The following is a 22,287-nucleotide window of genomic DNA, read 5'->3' as shown; positions in this document are numbered from 1 at the left end:
ACAAATACCCGGGACTCGTTCCTCGAGATATTCGTTCCGGAACAAATACTCGGAACTCGTTCCTCAAGATATTCGTTCCGGAGCAAATACTCGGAACTCGTTCCTTTGATATTTGTTCCAGAACAAATAAAATGTATTTGTTCCTTGTCATTATTAATAATTTATTAATGGAACAAAATGTATTTGTTCTACGTATTATGTGTTTCGTTCGAGTTTATTGACGGTGCACTTTTTTATTGTTACTTTAGCCTTTGTGTGTGGTATTTTAGAACAATAGACACATTTATTTAAGTTAAATGTTAATTAATTTACCAAAAGATTATAGTTAATGCATTTGATATAACAATTAATGTTATTTTCAGTGTACATAAATATATATATAGTATATACATGGTGAAAGTTAACAGAGTTATTATAATAAATTTATACATACTAAGAAATATGTATGCAACTAATCCATCAAAACCATCAGTCCTTCAACTTGTTAAGTTAAAAAACGCTTAACTAATATTAATTTAATATTTTTTTAGATACATACGGGCTATAATATATGGCTAATTTCCAGTGTAATTTTTTTACATGACATATACAGAGTGATTCTTTTATCATGAACCACTCAATATCTCATAGGGTTTAATAAGAAATTCAAATATTTTTTTTCATATTGTTGTTATACAATGTGATCTCAATTTTTCACAATTTTTTTGTTTTTACCCCTCCCAACTTGTGATGAAGTTTCAAGCTTAGGACAGAAGGAAAGGTGGAGTGTAAGATTATTTTTATCTGCGCACATTTTCCAACCGCACTTACCCTCCCATCCTAACTTTAAAACTCTTATAACTTTAAAAAAAAATATTGTAATCTGGTCATCGACCAGTCAAAATGTTTAGTATATTATTCTCAATTTAAAAAGTTAATAAGACATATACGTTACCGTTTAAGTTTTAAAATTTGCTATCAAAAAAACTTAGTTGGGAGTAGGGGGTAAAAAATAAAAATATTGTGAAAATTTGAGATCACATTGTATAAAAATAATATGAAAAAATAAATTTAACTTAAATTAATTAACATTCAACTTAAATAAATGTGTCTATTGTTTCTAAAATACCACACACAAAGGCTAAAGTAACAATAAAAAAGTTTTTCAGCCGAGTCTGCAACCACGAAAGAGCATTTACATGTCTCGTTGAAGTACCGAGATAATAAATAATATTATAAATGAGATTATAAATATTGATATAGTATATTAAGAAGCAGTAACAAGCGCTAGTATATTAAAACATCAAGTTTCTGGCTAAAATTGTAGTGTTTATTATCTAGCTTAAAACAATTCATAGAGAAATTGGGCCCTTAAGCTGTTTTGAATTTATTATTTAGTTCTAATTTGAACGTTGAACGTACAACAAATCTCCTATATCTTTCCCTATCCCCTACCCACTATCTCCCATCCCCTATCCCTTATCTCCCACCCCTATCAATCACCCCCTATCTCTCTCCCACTATCTCCTACCCCCTGTAACGGGTTTGTGAAGGTTTTTTTAAAGAACGCTTTTTTCGGTTATGTGCCAGAGCTAATTCCCACCCCACATCCCTATTCCCACCCTAACCCCTATATCTTACCACCTATCGGGAGATAGGTGGCAAGATAAATACCAAATAGGGAAAAGGGGAATAGGGATGGGGTGGGAACCCCATCCCTATTCCCACCCCCTTTTAGTAACACTTTTGTAAAGAACGCTTTTTTCGTTACGCTTTTGTAAAGAACGTTTTTTTCGATAATGTGCCAGAGCTAAGACATGTAAATGTCAAAATGTGCACCTTCAATAAACTCGAACGAAACAACATAATATGTAGAACCAATACATTTTGTTCCATTAATAAATTATTAATAATGACAAGGAACAATTACATTTTATTTGTTCCGGAACGAATATCTCGAGGAATGAGTTCCGAGTATTTGCTCCGGAACAAATATATCGAGGAACGAGTTCCGGGTATTTGCTCCGGAACGAATATCTCGAGGAACGAGTTCGGGTAATTGTTCCGGAACAAATATCTTGAGGAACGAGTTCCGGAACATAAAAGAGAAATGAGTCAAATAGGAACGAATTCCGAACCTCTGATATTTTCATAAAAAAAAAACAATTTAGGATATGTGTTTAATTAATTAAATAATACAATTTTTTTATTGTAACCTATTATAGTATTACTATGCATCGTTTATTAAAAATAAAAACATTAACAAAATATACAAATTATTTAAAGATTACAATTTTAAATAAAATTAATAATTAATAATTATGACTATGTTTCATCCTCATCATATAGAGGTATGCCATCTATATTTAATATTCTTCAATTTCTTCATTTGGTTGAAAAAATATGTCCTTGTAAAACGAACTCATGAGGTTTTGGAAGTCTTTTTGTTTTTTATGGGTGCTTTTTTTAGGACCACACATCCTTATGAGGCTTCTTTTTTAGCACCGACAATCTGACTGGATTAGAGTCGTAAGTTATGACTAAGGCTTAAGGACTTATAGCTCTAAAAATTACACAAATATGCTCCTAAAATCATCAAAATATACATTATAATATGCATTAAAAAAAACTGACCATTAAATATTGATTATTTTCATTTTTAATTATAAAATGCATAAAAATAAATAATATATAAAAAACAATATTTGTAAATGCCTAACTTTGCAACTTTAACAAAACAACTGTTTACATAAAAAAAGTTGTATTAATTTTTTTTGTAAAAATTACATAATTGAATCTGAATTATTCTGAGTTTCTTGAAAATTACACTGTACGGTTAGATACTTTTTTATATTTTCTTTCTTTCTCTCTCTCTTTTTTCTTTCTCTCTCTTGCTCTTTCTTTCTTTCTCTATCTCTCTCTCTCTTTCTCTCTCTCTCTCTCTCTCTTTCTCTTTCTCTCTTTCTTTCTACCTCTCTCTCTCTCTCTCTCTCTCTCTCTCTTCTACCTCTCTCTTTCTCTCTCTCTCTTCTCTTTCTTCTCTCTCTCTCTCTCTTTCTATCATCTTCTCTCTTTCTTGCTCTCTTTATTCTTCTTTCTTCTTATTGCTTCTTTTTTCGTCTTTTTAGAAGACGAAAGAAGAAAAAGAGACTCTCTCTCTCTCTCTCTCTCTCTCTCTTTCTCTTCTGTCTTTCTTTCTTTCTCTCTCTCTCTCTCTTTCTTTTCTTCTTTCTTCTTCCAAAAAGAAGAAATGAGAAGAAAGAATAATAAAGAAGAAGAAAGAAGAAGTAAGAAGAAAGATGAAGAAAGAAGAAATGAAGAGAAAGAAAAACAGAAAGAAAGAGAAGAAAGAAAGAAAGAAAGAAAGAAAGAAAGAAAGAAAGAAAGAAAGAAAAAAGAAAGAAAGAAATGAAAGAAATAAAGAAAGAAACAAACAAAGAAACAAAGAGAGAAAAGAAGCAAAGAAAAAAAGAAAGAAAGAAATGAAAGAAAAAAAAAGAAACAAAGAAATAAAAAGAAACAAAGAAAGAAAGAAAGAAAGAAGAAAGAGAAGAAGAAAGAAAGAAAGAAGAAAGAAAGAAAGAAAGAAAGAAAGAAGAAAGAAGAAAGAAAGAAAGAGAAAGAAAGAAAAAGAAAGAAATGAAAGAAATAAAGTAAGAAAGAAAGATAAGAAAGAAACAAAGAGAAGAAAGAAAGAAAGAAAGAAAGAAAGAAAGAAAACAAAGAAAGAAAAGAAAGAAAGAGAATGAAAGAAAAAAAGAAAGAAAGAAAGAAAGAAAGAAAGAAAGAAAGAAAGAAAAGAAAGAAAGAAAGAAAGAAAGAAAGAAATGAAAGAAAGAAAAGAAATACTATATGAGGTTTCTTTCTTTTTTTCTTTCTTTCTTTGTATCTTTGTTTCTTTTATTTCTTTTTTTTCTTTCTTTTCTTTCTCTCTTTCTCTCATTTCTTTCTTTGCTTCTTCTTTCTTCTTCTTTATTCTTCTCATTTCTTCTTTTTATTTTACTATGTAATATTTTGTTTCATTAACTAAGTATCTATCGATTCTATTATGTAAATTATTTAATGTGTTTTAATTAGTATTTTGTCACATAATTGCAAATTTTGATTATGTATTTTAATTATGCTTTATTCTTTTGTATATACAATTATTTTTTAAATGTAATTTGTTCTATAATATGTTAGTTGTGTAGCAATTACTTGTTATATGAAAAAAAAAAATTAAAAGGGGAGATGTGATATGTGGTAACACTGTTCAAGATTAGCCTATCAATACAAATAGTACTTGATAACAGAGTTGGTATATGTAATTCATGTGTAATGTTATGTGTTTTAAAATAAAAGTATTTCTTTTTAAAATTAATTAAATGGTACTTTATTTTTTACAACAATTGTGATGCAAGTATAAAACACTTCTGATATTGCTAGATCAACATTTGTTGGTTTACATTTAAGCAAATATACAATTTCACCAGCTTTTATAGCAGAGTGTCCAACACCACCCATTAAGTAAGCGAATTCGTTTAGATTGTATGTAGCTACAGATAATTTTTGCATTAATAATTTTCTTTCTAAATTACATTGTTTCATTATTAGGTCTTGGTACATAGCCGTTACAGAAGAACCCAAGAAGCTCTCTATATAGACATATTTTGTGTTAATGTAAGCAAATAAATCGGTTGAGTATGCGGATATGGGTTTAACTTTGAAGTATGACATGTATAAAGCATTTTCTAAAATTAATAGACGTGGGTGTTTCGTTTCAATGGCTTCCTTTCCACATACAAAAGCTTTGCCAATCTTTCTGAGAGTAAAGGCAATTTTATCAGTTTCAACCAAGTATGTTATTGATGTTTTAGATTGATCAGGAGTGTTTGAAGTGATTCTTGATGCTGCTCCTTTGTAGATTACATCAAAATCATCTTCATCGCATTGATGTGGTGTATTGGAGTCCCAAAATATGACACCTTTGTATGAATCAATTCCATATTGGTCGGATAATTTTAATCTTGTGCCAGTTGGTAGTATTATTAAGTCATATTTATAGTTAGCTATGGCTGAGCCTTCTGATAGTGTAACTTGATATCTTGCTTGGACAACAACTTTTTCCCATGCTTGGTTTTCAGTGTTGTAGTTAGCTCCAGAACATGAACCATCGTCTGATAATTTGCCAGCTATTACTGAGTGAGTGTATTTTGTGTTGTTTATTTTTAGATTAGTGATTAGTTGGTTGTTTGGAAGTGGATAAGTTAATTTGTCATGAATATCTCTACATTGATTTCTTGTGAGATCAATAATATCTGCAGAGTATCCTCCATTAACCATTTGCGCATCAGAGAAGGTTGCACATGTCATTATTAAATATTCTACTTTTATCAAGCAACTTTTATACATTATTTTTTGTACTTCAGTTTTTTGTAATAACTTGATTAACAGTATAGTCTCTACTTTTGCTGGAATGGGTGTTGTACAATAGTCAACTTCAAGTGTGTTAAAAGATGTGATATTTATTGATGGGCTATTACAATCATATGCGATAAACCCGTGTGTTGTATACATTGTTAATATTAGTATGAATATGATTGCCATTGTAATTGTTCGATTAGTTGATTTATTAATTATCATACCATTTGATGTTGAAATATGCTGTTTTTCCATTTTTTTTTTATTTGCAAATGACCGATTTGGGGATTTTTGCTTTTATTCCTAAATATAAATGAAATATGTTATATATTTTATATTTTAATAATTGAATATTTGATTTAGATGTTTGATAGTTTGATTTTGATTTTTTTTTTGTCTTATTGTTTTGATGTTATGAAAGTAATGGAGTATTTGATTAATTATTTAGATTAATTTAGAAGAATAGGTGTTCTACTGTGTTATCTTAGTATGATTCTAGTTTGTCTAATCCTATTCTATTGATTAAGTATTTAAAAATGCAGTGTGTCATTGTAGTATCAATTTCTGAAAAGTGAGAGGGACCAATATTTATATGTTGGTTACAAATCATGCTGTGAGCTTCTTTTAAGTTGAGTAATCGTCCTGATTTGATAAAGTGGCCTAGTGTTGTGTAAGTTATTATCTTTTTTGTGGTCATATCTTTTAGTATGAGATCAAAAATGCCATTGTTTTTTGTGTCATATACTGTTATTTCTAGGTATTTGTGAATAATATCTAATGATTGTAGAATTGTCTTATCCATGTGGCCATTCCATAATACTATTATGGGTGTATGAGTGTTACTATTTATATAATTTTTTATGTGTGTAGTATTTAGTGTTTCGTAGTCCGTTGTAATTGCTATATTTAGTTGTTCAGTGAATGCTTTTATTCTGTCTTGGGGTATGTGTTTTGACATGTTTTAATAATGGAACTATTTGTTTAAAAGATAGATATGATGGCTGTGATTTTAATATTAATGGTTTGCCTCTTAATTTGCCTGATTTAATGTTGTGAGAGTGCTAATTGTACTGCTCCGGATACTAATATAAGTTCCTTTGATGGGAGATTTCCAAATTCAAAATCAAATATAAAGTATTCATATTTTGATACATAATTTTTTAATCTCCTTGGCCTAATGTATTCGGTACTTCAACGAGACATGAAAATGCTCTTTCATGGTTGCAGACTCGGCTGAAAACCTTTTTTATAACTAAATGTTATGTATGGCAAATAAAATGACCATTTACTTTGATTATTATCTGAAATGTAATGCCTGATAGCCTGACACAACACGACATTTACTCTCTCCGTAAAGCCTTGCGTTTGTGGAGAATAACTTGATGAAAAGATTTGTTTTGTTCCAAAATTATTACATACATCCCCTAGAGTCTTGTTTCTGAAATGCAAGCCTCTGTCACTTGTAAAATATCTTGGTACACCGAATATTGTGATGATATGTATCAGAAAGTTAATGACTGCTGTAGAGTCAGCAGCTTTCGTTGCTTTTGTTAAGATATATTTAGAACTTTGACAAGTAACTACTAGAATGTATTTCTTATTGTTGCTAGTTGGAAGTGGTCCTAAGAAATCAGCTGTTAATCTTGTCATAGGCTGCAAGAGTTCAGGGGTATTGGTTGTAATTGACCTGCTGGCTTTGTATGTGGATTTTTGTTGATTTGGCATTGGTGACAACTTTTTATGTAATTTGTGACATCTTTTATTAGGTTTGGCCAGTAGTATTTTATTTGAATAAGTTTAATTGTTTTGGATATTCCCATGTGTGATGCCATAGGTGGGTCGTGATGTGCATATATAATTGTGTTTATTAAAGCTTTGGGAATTACTATTAGATTACTGACATTTTGTTTTGGGTTATGTTGTTTGAAATATAATATGTCGTTTATAATTGTATATCTTCTTGATAATGCAGAAATCCGAAATAGACCTCGTCGGCAAGTAATTATTATTATTATTATTAGTATCATCTTTATTCAATATTTAATATAATTTAATACAAAAACTAACAAACAAATACAATATAATACTACTGATACGTATGCCAACTGAGCTAAATTGCTCGTATCTGACATACGGAGTTCTAATAATAAGAATGTATACTGTTTACTAACATAGAATGAAAAACACAACACAATTATAATAAAAATAATAATAAACGATAATCGAATAATACTATAATACAATCACTTAATTTCTTATAACTGATGTGATAACGTTATCTAGCAAGTACCGCTCTCTTCAAAGTTTATTTTTTTTTCTAGAGTATTTGTGGGTCTTTCTTCTCTAGTAGTGTTTTCACTTCTTCATCTAAACTCTCTCAACCCCTGTTCGTGTTATCCATCTATATTTTGCAGTACAACAGTCTAAAAATTGTCGTTCTCTTTGCTGGCCGTGAACAATCGTGAGTACAGCCTACTTCCTATCAACAACTGTTCGGACTAGTCTGGCTGATAACGAATCAGCTGTTTCTTCACCTCTGATTCTTGGAGACTTAGACGCGTGGAAACAATCTTTATTAGTATCACTTTTGCACTCCGCACGCATCGCTGCAACTTTGGTTGCATCCACTCTCATTAGGGAGTAGCCTTATTTGTGTTTGTTTATGCTGAGCTATGGCCCCGACGACTCTAAATGCTGTCTCCCAAGTTTCTACTCGTTCTACCTCCAAAATAACCGATATACTAACCTTAGATACTTTTAACAAAACTATGGCTGAGCACCAAAAAATGCAAATTGAAACCCTGAACCAGTGTAAATTACTATGTAAATCCCAAAGTACTAAGTTTACTGAGCTGAAAGAAAGCATAAGTCATCTGTCCTCTCAGGTTGTTGCCTTAAAATCAGACAATGACAATCTACGTGTGATCATCTCTAATCTCAACAAGCGTATCCAAGACCTTGAATCTGCAAATAGTTGTCGCCCTATTTCTTCGGCTGGCACTGTTCCAATCATTCTCAACGAGATCTCCGAACGTGAGCGATGCTCTCGGAATGTCATTATTCGTGGAATTAAAGAATCTTCTTCTTCCATAATAGAAGAAAGAATCTCTGATGACACTTCGAAAATATCTGAGGCAATCGGGCCATACTTCCCTGAATTACCTGCAAATCTCAAGTCTATAAGACTTGGCAAAACTAATGATAGAGGTCCACGACCTCTCAAGGTATTCTTCTCTTCTAAAGAAATAGCTCATAAACTAGTTTCTGACTTCAATAAAAATGCCAGAGGTCTTCCTGCCGACAGTACGCTTCGTTCTGTGACGATGACCCGTGATCGCACCCCACTTTAACGAGAGTCTATCCGTCTTGTATACGCCGAATTAGAAAACCGTAAAAAGAACGGTGAAACTGACCTGACGATCAACTATAGAGATGGACTCCCCTTCATTGTGCCACTTTATCGGTCGTCCCAGGCCAGGCGCCACCATGCTTCTAACTCTACATTTATCCAGTCAAAAAACTAGCAAGTCCCGACCTGCCACTGCCTAAACAACCTCCACCTGTCACGAACAAAGCCGTCTTGTACTACTGCTCATGCCTTCCAGATCTTCACCGCAACTGTATGTATAACTTTAAGTCACAATCGTCTTACTGTACACACTGCCACTCAGCTCAACAAACTTTAAAATCATTCTTATTGTATTTTAATAACTTTAAAACTTCATTTTCTAAACCTGTTGATAATTCTAATACTAATAGCAATAATATATGTAATAAGGCCCTTAATTTTAATCTAAAAATATTCTATCAAAATGTACGTGGCCTTAAAACTAAAATAGTCAATCTCAGATGTTCCTTTCCTATGTTTTACTTTTATGACGTTATTATCCTTACCGAAACTTGGTTAACACCTGACGTTAGTGATAGTGAATTAGGCTTTTATGGCTTTCAGGTGATAAGACTTGATAGAAATCCAAACAACAGTTCTCTTCTCCGAGGAGGTGGAGTACTAATTGCCATCAATAATTCCATTAAATCCCATCCTATTACTTTAACTATCTCGAATGTTGAGCAAGTATTTGCCTTACTATCCTTCAACTCTAAGTATTTATTGGTAGGTGGTGTTTATTTACCCCACACTCTCCTCTTCCTGTAGTTGAATCCCATGTTGCTTCTGTTGAGCAAATCATATCCACCTATAAACCTCAATCAGTTATCCTATGTGGTGACTACAATCTCCCTAATGTTGCGTGGTCGTCTGATGAACTAGGATTAATTGCCACTAATGATCACAATATTGTTACCGCATCTATTATTGACTCTTTTTCTTACTTAAATTTCTTTCAGCATAACTTCCTTCCTAATAGTCATGGCAGCATTCTGGATCTTATTTTTTCAAACTCCAATAAAGTCACTATCAGTGCAGCAACTGAGGCCCTCGTTATTCCTGATCTATACCACCCACCTCTTCACATAATCTTTCCTTTCCTATCGGACGATGTTACAGGTTATACCCATACCTTTAAAGACTTCAAAGATGCAAACTACTCTGCTATATCCCAATTTTTTAACTCATTTAACTGGGAGTCTACCTTCTCGCAGTATTCAATCGAAGATGCTGCCTCTATTTTCAATGAAGCCCTACATCATTCCATTGAATTGTTTGTTCCTACTAAAATTTACAAGTTACCAAAATTTCCTCTCTGGACCTCTCCTGCACTTAAAAATCTCATTTTGAAGAAAAAACGTGCCCTGCAGTTTTTAAACGGTCCAAGTTGCCTTGCGACTACATAGCTTTTTCTGAGCTTCGTGCGAAATGCAAGCGCACTTCAAATATAGACTATCAGTCCTATATAAAACGTACAGAACACTCGCTCACTCATAATCCCTCACAATTTTGGAAGTATACTAAAAATCTAAACAAGCACAACTCAATACCCTCCACCTTACGTTGGGATAACGCTACGGCTGATAATCCTCGTGATTCTGCTAATTTGTTATCTAAGTACTTCTATTCCGTGTATAACTCCTCTATTTCTTCAGCTTTTAATCCCCCTACAAATAATAGCTATCCCTATGAACTTCCCTCTAATTGCCATTTTACGCTTAATGATGTGCAACTTGCACTTAACTCCCTAAAAAATAACAATTCTAATGGCCCCGATGGTATTTCTGCACGTCTACTTTTTAATTGTCAAGACTCTATAGTGTACCCTATATTCCTGCTCTTTAGACGCTCACTCGACGAGGGTATTTTTCCTGTTGTATGGAAGACCAGTTCTGTTACCCCTGTTTTTAAATCTGGTGATCCCTCTCTTGTTTCGAACTACAGACCTATTTCCATCCTCCCCCACATATCTAAACTGTTCGAGTCCATTATATATGCTAATATCAAAAGAAGTCTTAACCATATATTAGGAGTTGACCAGCATGGGTTTCGTCCTGGTAAATCTACTACCACTTGTACCCTAGCTTTCCCATCTTATATTCTTGAAAGCTTTGAATTCGATTGTCAAGTTGATGCCGTGTTCACGGACTTTAGTAAAGCTTTTGACTCGGTTATTCATAGCCGTCTTATCTCTGAATTAGAATCACTCGGTATTGGGAATCCTTTACTATCCTGGCTCCAATCTTACCTTAGTCCAAGAATGCAATTTGTGAGAATTCATGGTGCTACTTCTGACTTGTATATAACTCCCTCTGGAGTCCCCCAAGGAGGACATCTTAGTCCTCTTCTGTTCATCATTTTCATCAACTCAATTAACAGTTACCTTTCATTCTCCAAAGTCCTTCTATTTGCTGATGACATTAAAATTTATTCTAAAGTTACTTCCATCTCCGACTGCCGTCAACTTCAGTCAGATCTCGACTCTTTTTGTCTCTGGACTCAGCGTATTGGCCTTACACTCAATCTTAACAAGTGCCATAGTATGACATTCTATAGAAAGCGAACTCCTATCAACTTCTTTTATACCCTCAATGGCTCTCCTCTTGATCGTGTTTCTTGTGTCAAAGACCTTGGAATCCACCTAGTTCCTTCTCTCTCTTTCGAACAGAATATTAATATTGCAGTTGGTAGAGCCCTAAAAGTTCTGGGTTTCATAAAGCGCAACACTACCCTTTTCACATCCCTCACTTGTCTACGTTCCCTCTATTTCTCTCTTGTCCTAACCCGTATTTGGCTAAAGACCAACTACGTTTGGAGCGAGTACAAAACCGATTCCTGTCCTACGTTGCTTTTCTGCTTAAGATTGATCACCCGCCCCATGACTATTCGTCCATTAGATCTTCCTTAAATATCCCTAGTCTTACTTCTCGCCGTGTAGATGTTGACCTTTCATTTATCACCTCTCTTCTTAATGGCTCAGTGGATGCCCCTGACCTCTCTTCTATCTCTTTCCGCGTTCCCGTGCATTATACTAGAAATCACTCTCTTTACCTAGTCCCCTCTCACAGTACCAACTACTCTCATAACCATCCTTTGCATAGAATGCTCCGTCTACTCAATAACTCCTAGATCCGTACATGTTATTCTGAATTATTATATATTAACATAAGCTATTTAGTTTTTAGTCGTATTGTGCAATAGCATTTAATGTTTATAATTTTTCTGTAAGATCACCTTAATCACTATTATTATTGTAATTTTTTTTTGTGCTTAACTTGTTATTGTATCTCTTTGAATTGCCGATTGGCGTTAAATAAATAAATATAACATTCTTACACATAATGACATTTTAATAATTGATTTACACACACATTCTCATCAAGGTCACCCACTATTTTACTTAATAATTTTTTAATATAATTTTTAATAGTTAGGGCATTGGTATTGTTTAAAAAGAGTTCACATACTTTTTTAATTTGACTTTTTACATCACTACCAAATTATTAAATATTATTTTACACATGTAATCAGGGGAGCTTCTTGAGCTAGTAAGGGATATAAATGGTGTTTTAATAAATTTTCCTGTTCTCCTCTCTAGAATTTCTATATCTTTTAGTCTATGCCTCAGTATGGATTTTATTAAGATTTGTCTAATGTATAATTTATAGACAGATAATATATTTGTACAACTAAATAATTCCGCCGAAGGATATGTTAATGGGAGGGAGTAGGCTACCTTTATAATATATTTTTGGGCAGTGTGTACTGTAGCAATTTCTGTTCTATTAGCACCACCCCAACAAGTTATACCATATAGTAGAATTGAATTGCACAAAGCCATGTAATTCTTTCTTATTGTTGCTTTATTTAAGAAACGAATTTTATAAAATAGTACTGCTAACCTCCTCATTTTATTTTTAATATTTTGTAAGTGGTCTGACCATTTAGGTTGTAATCCATTATCACTCACTTAATTGATTATGCAGATGCTTAAAGTAATTTGTAGTGTTACACCGCTATTAGAAATTTAATTTTCACGCATTCCTACTTTTATCATGTAATAAAATATTAAAACTGTGTTTGTATATTTTATATCCTTAGATGTAGATAGCACTAGGTATGAACGTCTTATTGTAAGTATATATAAAGAAATTTTTAAAAAAATATGGCAAAAAGAAGTAATACTCAAGGAATGGAGGACGGCGCTGGTGTGTCCCATTCATAAGAAAGGAGATAGGCAGTTATGCTATAATTACCGAGAAATAGCCTTGCATGGCCGTTTTCTACCAAAATCTTTTTCTTTTTTAACTACCCAGCAGTCCAAATCTCTTTTCTGCCCTGGTCGGCGCCGCCTGTGTATTTATTTATGACACAATTATTATTATGTGTATGTGCGGATCAAACGGGGTTTGTCGCTTTCATGAATAAAGCATCAAGGTGTGTTGTGCCGTTTCCAGTCAAATCCCACAGGATATACACGGGTACTATGTGTTGTGTACGCCGAAGATATAATATGGCAGATTTTATTATAGGCTATTAGGATATAGGCCAGGTCGAACCCGGCCGGTTTGTAATGGCGTTACGCTCGTGTACGGTTGCTGCGTGATCCGCAAACTCAATTCGTTTCAGGTCGTCTCCTATAATATTATGTGCACTTATATAATATAATATAGCACTTAATGCATAACCGAAAGGGGATTTGCCTATTATAAAGTTAGAAATGTTAAGGTAATCTAGATCCCAGTATTATACCTGTGGCGCGCTAAAAATATTGTATCGGTCAATACAGCGTTTTACAGCTTCTAAGGGTCGGCACGATAACCTTTAATACATATACGAGATGATTGGTTACCAGCTATGTCTTAAATTATTCTATTTCATACTTTTATATTTATAGTTGGACCGAGTTTGATATATTTTTCAACGATACAACTCCATCCTTTATGTGTTGAACCCCTGTGAGCTAGAACGTACAAATGAAATTGCATTTATGAATTAAGAATAATTTTCTGAAAACGTCGACTTTTCGATAACCGGTTTTCAGTAATAATAATTGAATCGCTTTTTGTTAAAAGGGCACTTGTTTCAACAGGTGAACTTTCGGGTAATGTCAAAAAACTGCATAACCACTAAAATATGGTAACTTTGTCAATAATTTTTTTTGTGTGCATAGACATGCACGTTACTCGGTATTTGTACCAAATTTTAATACTGTAAAAATAATTAATTCAAGTTTATACTATTTGAAAGTTACTTTACATGTGCCCTTTTAACAAAAATCAGGAAAATGGTGTATAAATAATTACAAATATTTTTATTTTTGGTATATTTTTAAATTAAAAAAGTATATTGATGTACATCATCTTCGAAATAATCTGCAACGATACTTTTGCTTATAATGTCGATATAATAGTCTTTGTGTTCTTCTGGGATATAGTCCAATGTTTTCTGAATGTCTTTTTTGAAGTTTGGCTAGTTTCATTGGGACTTCAATATTTGAGTACAGTAGGTTTTGAAGAAGTTGGATTGGAGTTCGAGTTGAGTTGGCCAAGTGGAATGTGTTTACCACTAAACCGTTGATGCAAGACATTGCTTTACAAACACCTTTGGCGGCTGTGTCATACTCAAAATGTTAATATGAGCCTATATCAAAACTAGTCTGCTGCTGTTTTGGTTTCTTTTTAGTTTCTTGTGAAATAAGACTTCTTTTGTAGTACTTACACCACTATAACTGAAATCCAAAATCATGTTCTCATCTACTTCTATCACTAAAAACTTTCGATCTACACTACTTTTGATGATTAGTTCTGTGAGCTCAATCGAAATAACCACGAGGTAAGAATGATAAAAATAAATAGTATGTAATCTTTGTCATAATCATTAGCACATGTGCCGTTTTAACACGCATGATGAACTTATACACAAAGAACAGACAACCAAATATGTAAAATATGCCCTTTTAACAAAAAGCGATTCAATTTGAAGTTTAAAATATAGGCTCGCGGCGGAGTGTGGTAATGGCCGAAGATAAAATAATTTAAAAACTTTAATAACTTTATTAATTAACCTAAGGTTAAGTTAATAAAAATCATTAAAATGCTAAGTCTTGTATACAAATTGGTAATCGTTATCCACGTTCAAAAGCTAAATTTGTGGAAAGACTTTTTCAAGCAAACAAAGCAAAGAAAAAGTTTTCTGACAAATGTCTAATGCAAATATAATATTATAATATTGTGATTATTTTTTTCCCCTATGTAAACATAATTCGTATAAATATATGTAATATGAACGATATCTGTCCTTTGCAGAGGTCGAGGAGTTCCCAGGACTCCAGTCAATCGTCTGCACTAAACGCGGCGGCGTAACAAAACAATCCTTCGGGTGGAAACAATTGCTGGTAGTAGAAATCTCGGTCGGGTTGATTTATTATTGGCGCTCTGCTGGTTGAGCACCTGGATCGTTCTGCTCGACAATGTGTACTGTCCTCGTCGATCAGGTCGGCGAACACAATTGGCGGCAAAATATTTCGCAGGGGTTTCAACGTTTCTGGCGGCGTCATGGTAAAAGGTTCGGTCAGACCGTTAAGTCCGCTCAGCATATCCACCAGGTACTTGATGTAGAGCAAACGTTCCAGTTGACCTGCCTCGTCGGTCATCTGGTCCAGTTTGTTTATCCATAACATCACTCTATCGCGATCCCGATTGTCTAAAAAGTTCAACCACGTTAAAATATATACGTAAAGAAACTGTTTCAATGGACAAAGCGAGAAAAATATCAAACTTTTGTTCGGCAACCGTAATATTTATGCGTTAAAAAAACTGATAGCTTACACTGGCAAAGAGATCACATACTCCAGGGCCTCGCATATAGGGTGAGTGGTGGGGTTTTTATATATTAGCAGAGGTATTAGATAGTAAAGTCATACCATTTGAATTTTTCGGTGAAAATGTCCGATTTGAAAAATGCAAATAATAAGAGAATCCGTGTTCGCAGACTTACCCATTAAATACATCAGCACTTTCGAAGTAGCCCGACCATCGGCGTACAAATCGTCAATACACTTAATGTCAGGCCGAGGAAACAGCGGAGGACACGAAGTCAAAGAAGTTTTTGACGGAGACGCAAGTTGTTCCCCATCGGGTGACGATTCGTCTTTTTTGTCATCCTTCTTTGGACTATCTTTGTCTTCCGGCATTTTTAACGAAAAAATTCGTAGTTTTCACTGCGATCGTCGTCGAACTTTGTCGAATTTTGATATGCATTTGGTCCTGTTTTTGCTGATGGAATGACCGTGGACATTTTTTCAACCGCCGTCTAAAATTGTAAACAGTTATATTTCAGCCAGCATACTAATTTCTCATATTTTCTTATAAACCAGTATTACATCTTGTAGTAGTATGAAAGTGGGGAGAAGTTGGGATAAGAGGGGTAATTTGATGTGCTGTAATGCTTTTATATAGTAAAGTTATTCTTATGATGTAAGGGGGTAAACAGTGTGTATATGTGTGTTGCTAATATATCCTACTTCTTCCATATCTTATTACTACAATAGTATGCTGGTGTTAATAAGCTTTCACGTACCTTATGGCTCAGCTATAGAGTAGAAATGCGTTGTCCTCTGTTGTCTCTCGTGACTGAAATGGAAGTCCCGTATGACACGCACTTATCGAACTCGTTATTTTCTATGAGGTACCGAAAGTTCTTCTAAATAACACGCGTACTATTAGGTGTAATGTGTTTATGACCCGCCTAACGTATATTCTTGTTTGTCCAAATGAAGTTACCCTTTTTTTAGATATACTTTTATGCGCTTTTAACTTGGTGATCCTCTACCATGCTACGTGATAACTAGTCAGAGGACTACGAAAGTTCGTTCAGAAGATCAGACTAACCAGGCTGTGATATTTAGAAGCAACCGACCTTAAGGGTCGATATTTAACCTCACTTAACAGCCGCTACTCTGGTTGACTTCCTTTAGCTAAACACTGATTAATTAACTATTTAACTATATAAATCTTCCAACTGCTGGCGAGAACATCCAAGTTCCAAGTGGATATTTTAATTCAATGGAATTGGATCCTTCGAGCTGCTCTACGCTTCTCAAGAGAACTAAATGAACCAGGCCAGTCTCTCGGACTATGTTTAGATAGTTAAATGAATAGATAAATTATTAAATAGAATAATAAATGAACACAATATTTTGTTGTGCATAAGACTTTGAACATATACTGAATCAAAACCACGAACAATTACGAAAAGAATCGGTTAACTACGCACACCATGCCTTAACAATTAAATAATTAATAAGTAGCAGACGATTGTAGCTAAGCGACTGAGCAGCGACAAGCCCGTCGTATTGTCTTATATAGGGAGTAAATGCGTCATTAGCAGGGGGGTGAAGTATGAAATGTTTCCTAGGATAATCATCCAAGCGTACAATTGTATGGTATGAGTCAGCATATGTTATGTGTCCTGTTTATTTTAGTATATCCTTTTATACTTTTATAAAATATCGTATTTGAATTCCAAATTTTGTTCTCGGACGTCCTCAACCTTCTTTCAGATTGCTTAGTTGTTGTCCACGCTTCACAACCGTATGTGAGGGTTGGTCTAACTATCGCTGTGTACTACCTAACTTTGGTTTTTCTAGAGAGGCATTTGGACCTTAAAAATTTTGTCAACGCGAAAAATGTTTTTTCTGCTTTACTTATACGAATGCCTATTTCCTTGGCCCAGTCATTTTTCGTACTCAGGGTTGCACCTAATTACTTAAAGTCTTCAACTTTTTCATACATTCATTCTTCCGTGTCTCTGGGGTCTTAATCACTTTCTAGCAGTTCCATTATTTTGGTTTTACCATCACTAATGTGTGACACGGTAGAAAAGGGGGGGTAGAAGAAAATAGAAACAAAAAAAACCAAATTAAAAAAGTTAAGGTTTTTTATTTTTTTAACTTAGAAACAATGTGGAAATACGTGAAAAACCGGACCAATGTTAAATCAATAACTGATTATCGGATTACCTACAGTGGTCATCGCCGCCGTGTTTCGCTGTAAAGATGACACCCCCGGACCTCTTCATACACCGACGGCCGGCTCGGGTCGATATAGTAGTTTATCGTTCCCACCTGCGGTGAGACGGTGGACAGTTGATAACACGACCGGGCGCACATTTAATCGCTAATAACGGAAACATGCACTGGCAGGCCGTGTCATGTGTAATCCTATTTTCTTTGCCTCACTACTCAATATTTTGTTTCCGGAACCCGCATTGGTACTCTCCCAAGCATTCCTCGGAGTAAGGTATGAGACGGGCCAGCAGTATTTTAGAGAAAACCTTATACACTGTGTTCAAGAGGACTTTGCCTCTATAGTTATGGCAATCCGTTCTGTCTCCTTTCCAATATAGAGGTATGATTGTTGCTTCATTCCAACACTCTGGCATTTCCTCTTCATTCCATATCTCTTGACACACTTGGAAAATGGGGTTGTGAAGTCTCTTCCCTCCGAACTTGATTACCTCTGCGGCAATTCCGTCTGGGCCTGGGGCTTTCCAATTTTTTAAACTAAGTAGAGCTGTTTCTGTGGCGGACTTATTGTATAATATCATCAGCTACCGCGCCACCTGTATGAAGTTGATAACAAAACCACATTTCGTCGCTATATTCATGACGTACCGCGATCAACGATAATATACACATGACCGGTATTTCTTTGTAATATTTTCAGTACCCTTACTTGTATTTTTATTCTGTCCCGTTGCGTACCTTTTTTTCATGTCAAACTTTATTATTATTTGTTGGTTAACCGTGTGCAATTTTTTTAATAAACTATTATTCTTTGTATTATTATAACCAACCTCTTTTTAAATTTAATAGTTTAACTAACACGGTTAAAAACCACATTGGTGACCATCGACGTTTTTTTTTTTTTTTTTAATTACTGTTTTTTTTGTTTAAAATAAACGTGTTACACAATGGTTAAAACCGAAGAAAATACCGCTGGCACAAACGGCCTTATATACGACAGTAACGGTTACGAAATATCGAGGGTCAGCTTTAAAGCTCCGCCATTCTGGCGTGCAAGCCCTGAGCTGTGGTTCAAGCAGATAGAGGCACAGTTCGTAACGGCATTGATCAAAGCGGATTCTAAAAAGTTCTACCACGTGGTAGCCGCAATCGAGAGCGAGATACTAACGCAGGTAAGCGACATAATATTAACACCCCCAGAGAACGACATGTACTCGACACTCAAAAAGAGAATTATTGAGTGTTTTTCTGAGTCCGAGGACGCGGTTTACTCCAATTAAACATCGGGGCTCATTAACCCTATTTGCCACAAACGGCACAGCTATACCTACATACGGTGAAAAGATTTTAACTTTAAGTTTTGGCCTTCGCCGTGCGTTTAATTGGCCATTTATAATTGCCGAAGTCCAGAATCCTATTATTGAAGCTGATTTCTTACATAATTTCTAATTACTTATCGATATTAAAAATCAACGTTTGGTTGATGGAAAAACTAAACTTTTTACAACCGGTAAATTAACCACTGCATCTTCATCAAAAATTTCAGCAATTAATGAAGACACTATATTTTTTAATCTTCTCAAAAAGTTTCCCAAACTAGTCAGTCAACTTTTTTTTAAACCAAATTATAATATTAATTTAACGCACCATATTCAAACAAACGGCCCCCCTGTTTTTTCACGACCTAGGAGGCTCCCACCAGACCGTTTAGCGGTTGCGAAAAATGAGTTTAAATACATGATAGAACAGGGGATCTGTCGTTCATCAAAGAGTCCCTGAGCGAGCCCTTTGCACTCAGTAAAAAAGAAAAATGGTGACTGGCGACCGTGTGGTGATAGTGCCGTTTAAATGCCATAACAGTCCCAGACCATTATCCTATTTCACACGTCCAAGACGTCACTCAAAGACTCAATGGAAAAAATATTTTTTCTCCAATCGATTTGATTCGAGCATATTATCACATCCCGGTTGAGCCAAATGACATACCGAAAACCGCGATCATTACTCCGTTCGGATTATTTGAATTTTTAGCAATGCCATTCGGCCTTAGAAACGCCGCGCAATCTTTTCAGCGGTTCATTAACGAGATACTAATCGATTTGGATTTTTGTGAGGCTTATTTGGATGATATTTTGGTTTCTTCTACGTCTGAGGCACAACACCTCGAGCACCTAGAAATATTGTTTACTCGGTTACAAAAATACAATATTGTAATAAACCCATCTAAATGCGTTCTGGGAGCTCAACAAGTTTTATTTCTTGGCCATTTAATTTCCGCGGAGGGAATTAGGCCGAACCCAGAAAAAATTAAAGCGATAATAGATTATCCGAGACCGACGACGGTCGAACAGCTACGTCGTTTTTTAGCTATGATGAATTTTTATAGGCGTTTTATCGCTGGCGCTTCAGAAACCCAAGCACCTCTTAATGAATATCTAAAAAACTAAAAAAAAAATGACAAACGTGTGATAAACTGGTCTCCAGAAGCAATTAGCGCTTTTGAAAAATGCAAAACCGATTTATCCGAAAATACTCTTCTTTCATTACCGAACGAAAGCAGTGAGATATCGTTAATGGTCGATGCATCTGACACCGCAATAGGCGCGGCTTTACAGATACGTTCCAACGAGGGATGGCGACCGTTAGCTTTTTTTTCCAAAAAACTAAGTCCCACACAACAACGGTATAGCACTTATGACCGTGAACTACTCGGCGGTAAAACATTTCCGTCATATGCTCGAAGCACGACAATTTACGCTATTCACCGATCATAAGCCGCTGATATATGTGTTTCGACAAAAATCCGATAGATTTCCTCCCAGACAGAATAGGCAATTGGATTTTATCAGTCAATTTTCCACCAATATCCAACACATATCGGGAGAGAAAAATGTAGTGGCCGACGCGTTGTCACGCGTAGAAACAATTTTTTTTCCAACTTTAAATTATAATGATTTAGCAACGTCACATAATTCCGACAATGAACTTGCTACATTATTAAAAACGGAAAATACATCGTTAAAACTCGCACATATTATTGTACCAACTACGAATATAAAAATATTCTGTGATACATCCACGACAAATTATAGGCTCTATTTAACAAAGCCATTTATAAAACAAGCATTCGATAATTTACACGGTCTATCTCATCCAGGAGTTCGAGCCACAGTTGATTTAGTACGTCAACGTTTCGTTTGGCCTTCGTTAAAAAAAGACTGTACTGAATGGACAAGAACTTGTATGGCATGCCAAAAATCGAAAGTACAACGCCATACAATGAGCCTGGTAGGCACCTTTCCTTTGCCAAGTACACGTTTTTCTCATTTGAATATTGACTTGGTCGGACCACTCGTTATGTCAAAGGGCAATACGTACTGCTTAACAGTAGTAGACTGTTTTTCCCGGTGGCCGGATGCCTTTCCAATACCCGACATTAAAACGGAAACTGTTATTCAAGCGCTCTTCGCTGGATGGATTGCACGTCACGGCGCCCCAGACTACGTTACCACCGATCAAGGCGGACAGATTGAGTCTACAGCATTCAACAAATTTGCTGCAGCTTTAGGCGCCAAACAGATTCGTACGACGGCGTACCATCCGGCCGCAAATGGATTAGTTGAACGCCTACACCGGCCCTTAAAAGCTGCAATTAGGGCACACGAAACGAAACGTTGGGTAGAAGTCCTTCCTTTAATTCTGTTAGGTTTTCGAGCAAGCATTATAGAAGACTTGGGCGTTACACCAGAAGAGATGGTCTATGGAGCCACTCTACGACTCCCAGGTGATTTCCTGCACACTAACAGAAAATATGTCGATCCAGTTACATTCGTTGGAAAGCTGAAGGACGATATGCGGGAGTTACGACCCGTTCCCACTTCAAATCATTCGAAGAGAAAAGTATTCATCCATCCAGAACTCAAGGAGTGTACGCACGTCTTCCTCCGAAAAGACAAGCTTATTAAATCGCTAGAGCCACCGTACGACGGACCTTTTAAGGTCATGGAAAGGGATAATAAAGTTTTCAAAATTCAAGCTGGCAAGAATTTAGTAAACGTTACGATTGATCGGATTAAGCTATGCTTCCTGGTTAATCCGACCATAGAAGAGGAGTACCCAGCCAACAACATCGTCCAGTCAGACCAAGCTCCAGGGGTGCAACAACCAGAGTCGGATGCAGCATCAGTTAGGCCTCAGAAGACATCCCGGTCAGGACGAGTCATTCGCTTTGCTAGGAGGTTCCTGTCGTGAAGTCCACTAGGAGGGGAGTACTGTGGCGGACTTATTGTATAATATCATCAGCTACCGCGTCGCCTGTATGAAGTTGATAACAAAACCACATTTCGTCGCTATATTCATGACGTACCGCGATCAACGATAATATACACATGACCGGTATTTCTTTGTAATATTTTCTGTACCCTTACTTGTATTTTTATTCTGTACCGTTGCGTACCTTTTTTTCATGTCAAACTTTATTATTATTTGTTGG

General features: G+C 35.1%; 2 protein-coding genes across 2 annotated transcripts; one reads left to right on the top strand and one right to left on the bottom strand.

Annotated features, from left to right (window-relative positions):
* Positions 1–15,101: 15,101 nt before the first annotated feature.
* On the bottom strand, positions 15,102–15,962 carry LOC126840061 (uncharacterized). The gene is made up of 2 exons (XM_050575550.1): positions 15,767–15,962; positions 15,102–15,472 (listed from the first exon to the last, which is right to left on the bottom strand). The coding sequence occupies exons 1-2, from the start codon at positions 15,960–15,962 to the stop codon at positions 15,102–15,104; spliced, it is 567 nt and encodes a 188-aa protein (XP_050431507.1).
* Positions 15,963–21,152: 5,190 nt separating this feature from the next.
* On the top strand, positions 21,153–22,046 carry LOC126840060 (uncharacterized). The gene has a single exon (XM_050575549.1). The coding sequence runs from the start codon at positions 21,153–21,155 to the stop codon at positions 22,044–22,046; it is 894 nt and encodes a 297-aa protein (XP_050431506.1).
* Positions 22,047–22,287: the final 241 nt, after the last annotated feature.

This window comes from Adelges cooleyi, unplaced genomic scaffold (genome assembly GCF_023614345.1).
Source record: "Adelges cooleyi isolate 19-005CV unplaced genomic scaffold, UGA_ACOO_1.1 ACOO_flye_CR_arks_rails_tigmint_CR_PRNA_34, whole genome shotgun sequence".
Taxonomy (NCBI): domain Eukaryota; kingdom Metazoa; phylum Arthropoda; class Insecta; order Hemiptera; family Adelgidae; genus Adelges; species Adelges cooleyi.
The sequence above is the reverse complement of the archived record's forward strand: the minus strand, read 5'-3'. Positions and strand labels throughout refer to the sequence as shown.

Excerpts from the sequence above, each read along its gene's own strand:
- LOC126840061 (XM_050575550.1), bottom strand. The coding sequence starts at position 15,962 with ATGCCGGAAGACAAAGATAGTCCAAAGAAGGATGACAAAAAAGACGAA. Across the intron at positions 15,473-15,766 it reads AGTGCTGATGTATTTAATGG|ACAATCGGGATCGCGATAGA; the intron begins GTAAGTCTGCGA and ends TGAACTTTTTAG.
- LOC126840060 (XM_050575549.1), top strand. The coding sequence starts at position 21,153 with ATGTCAAAGGGCAATACGTACTGCTTAACAGTAGTAGACTGTTTTTCC.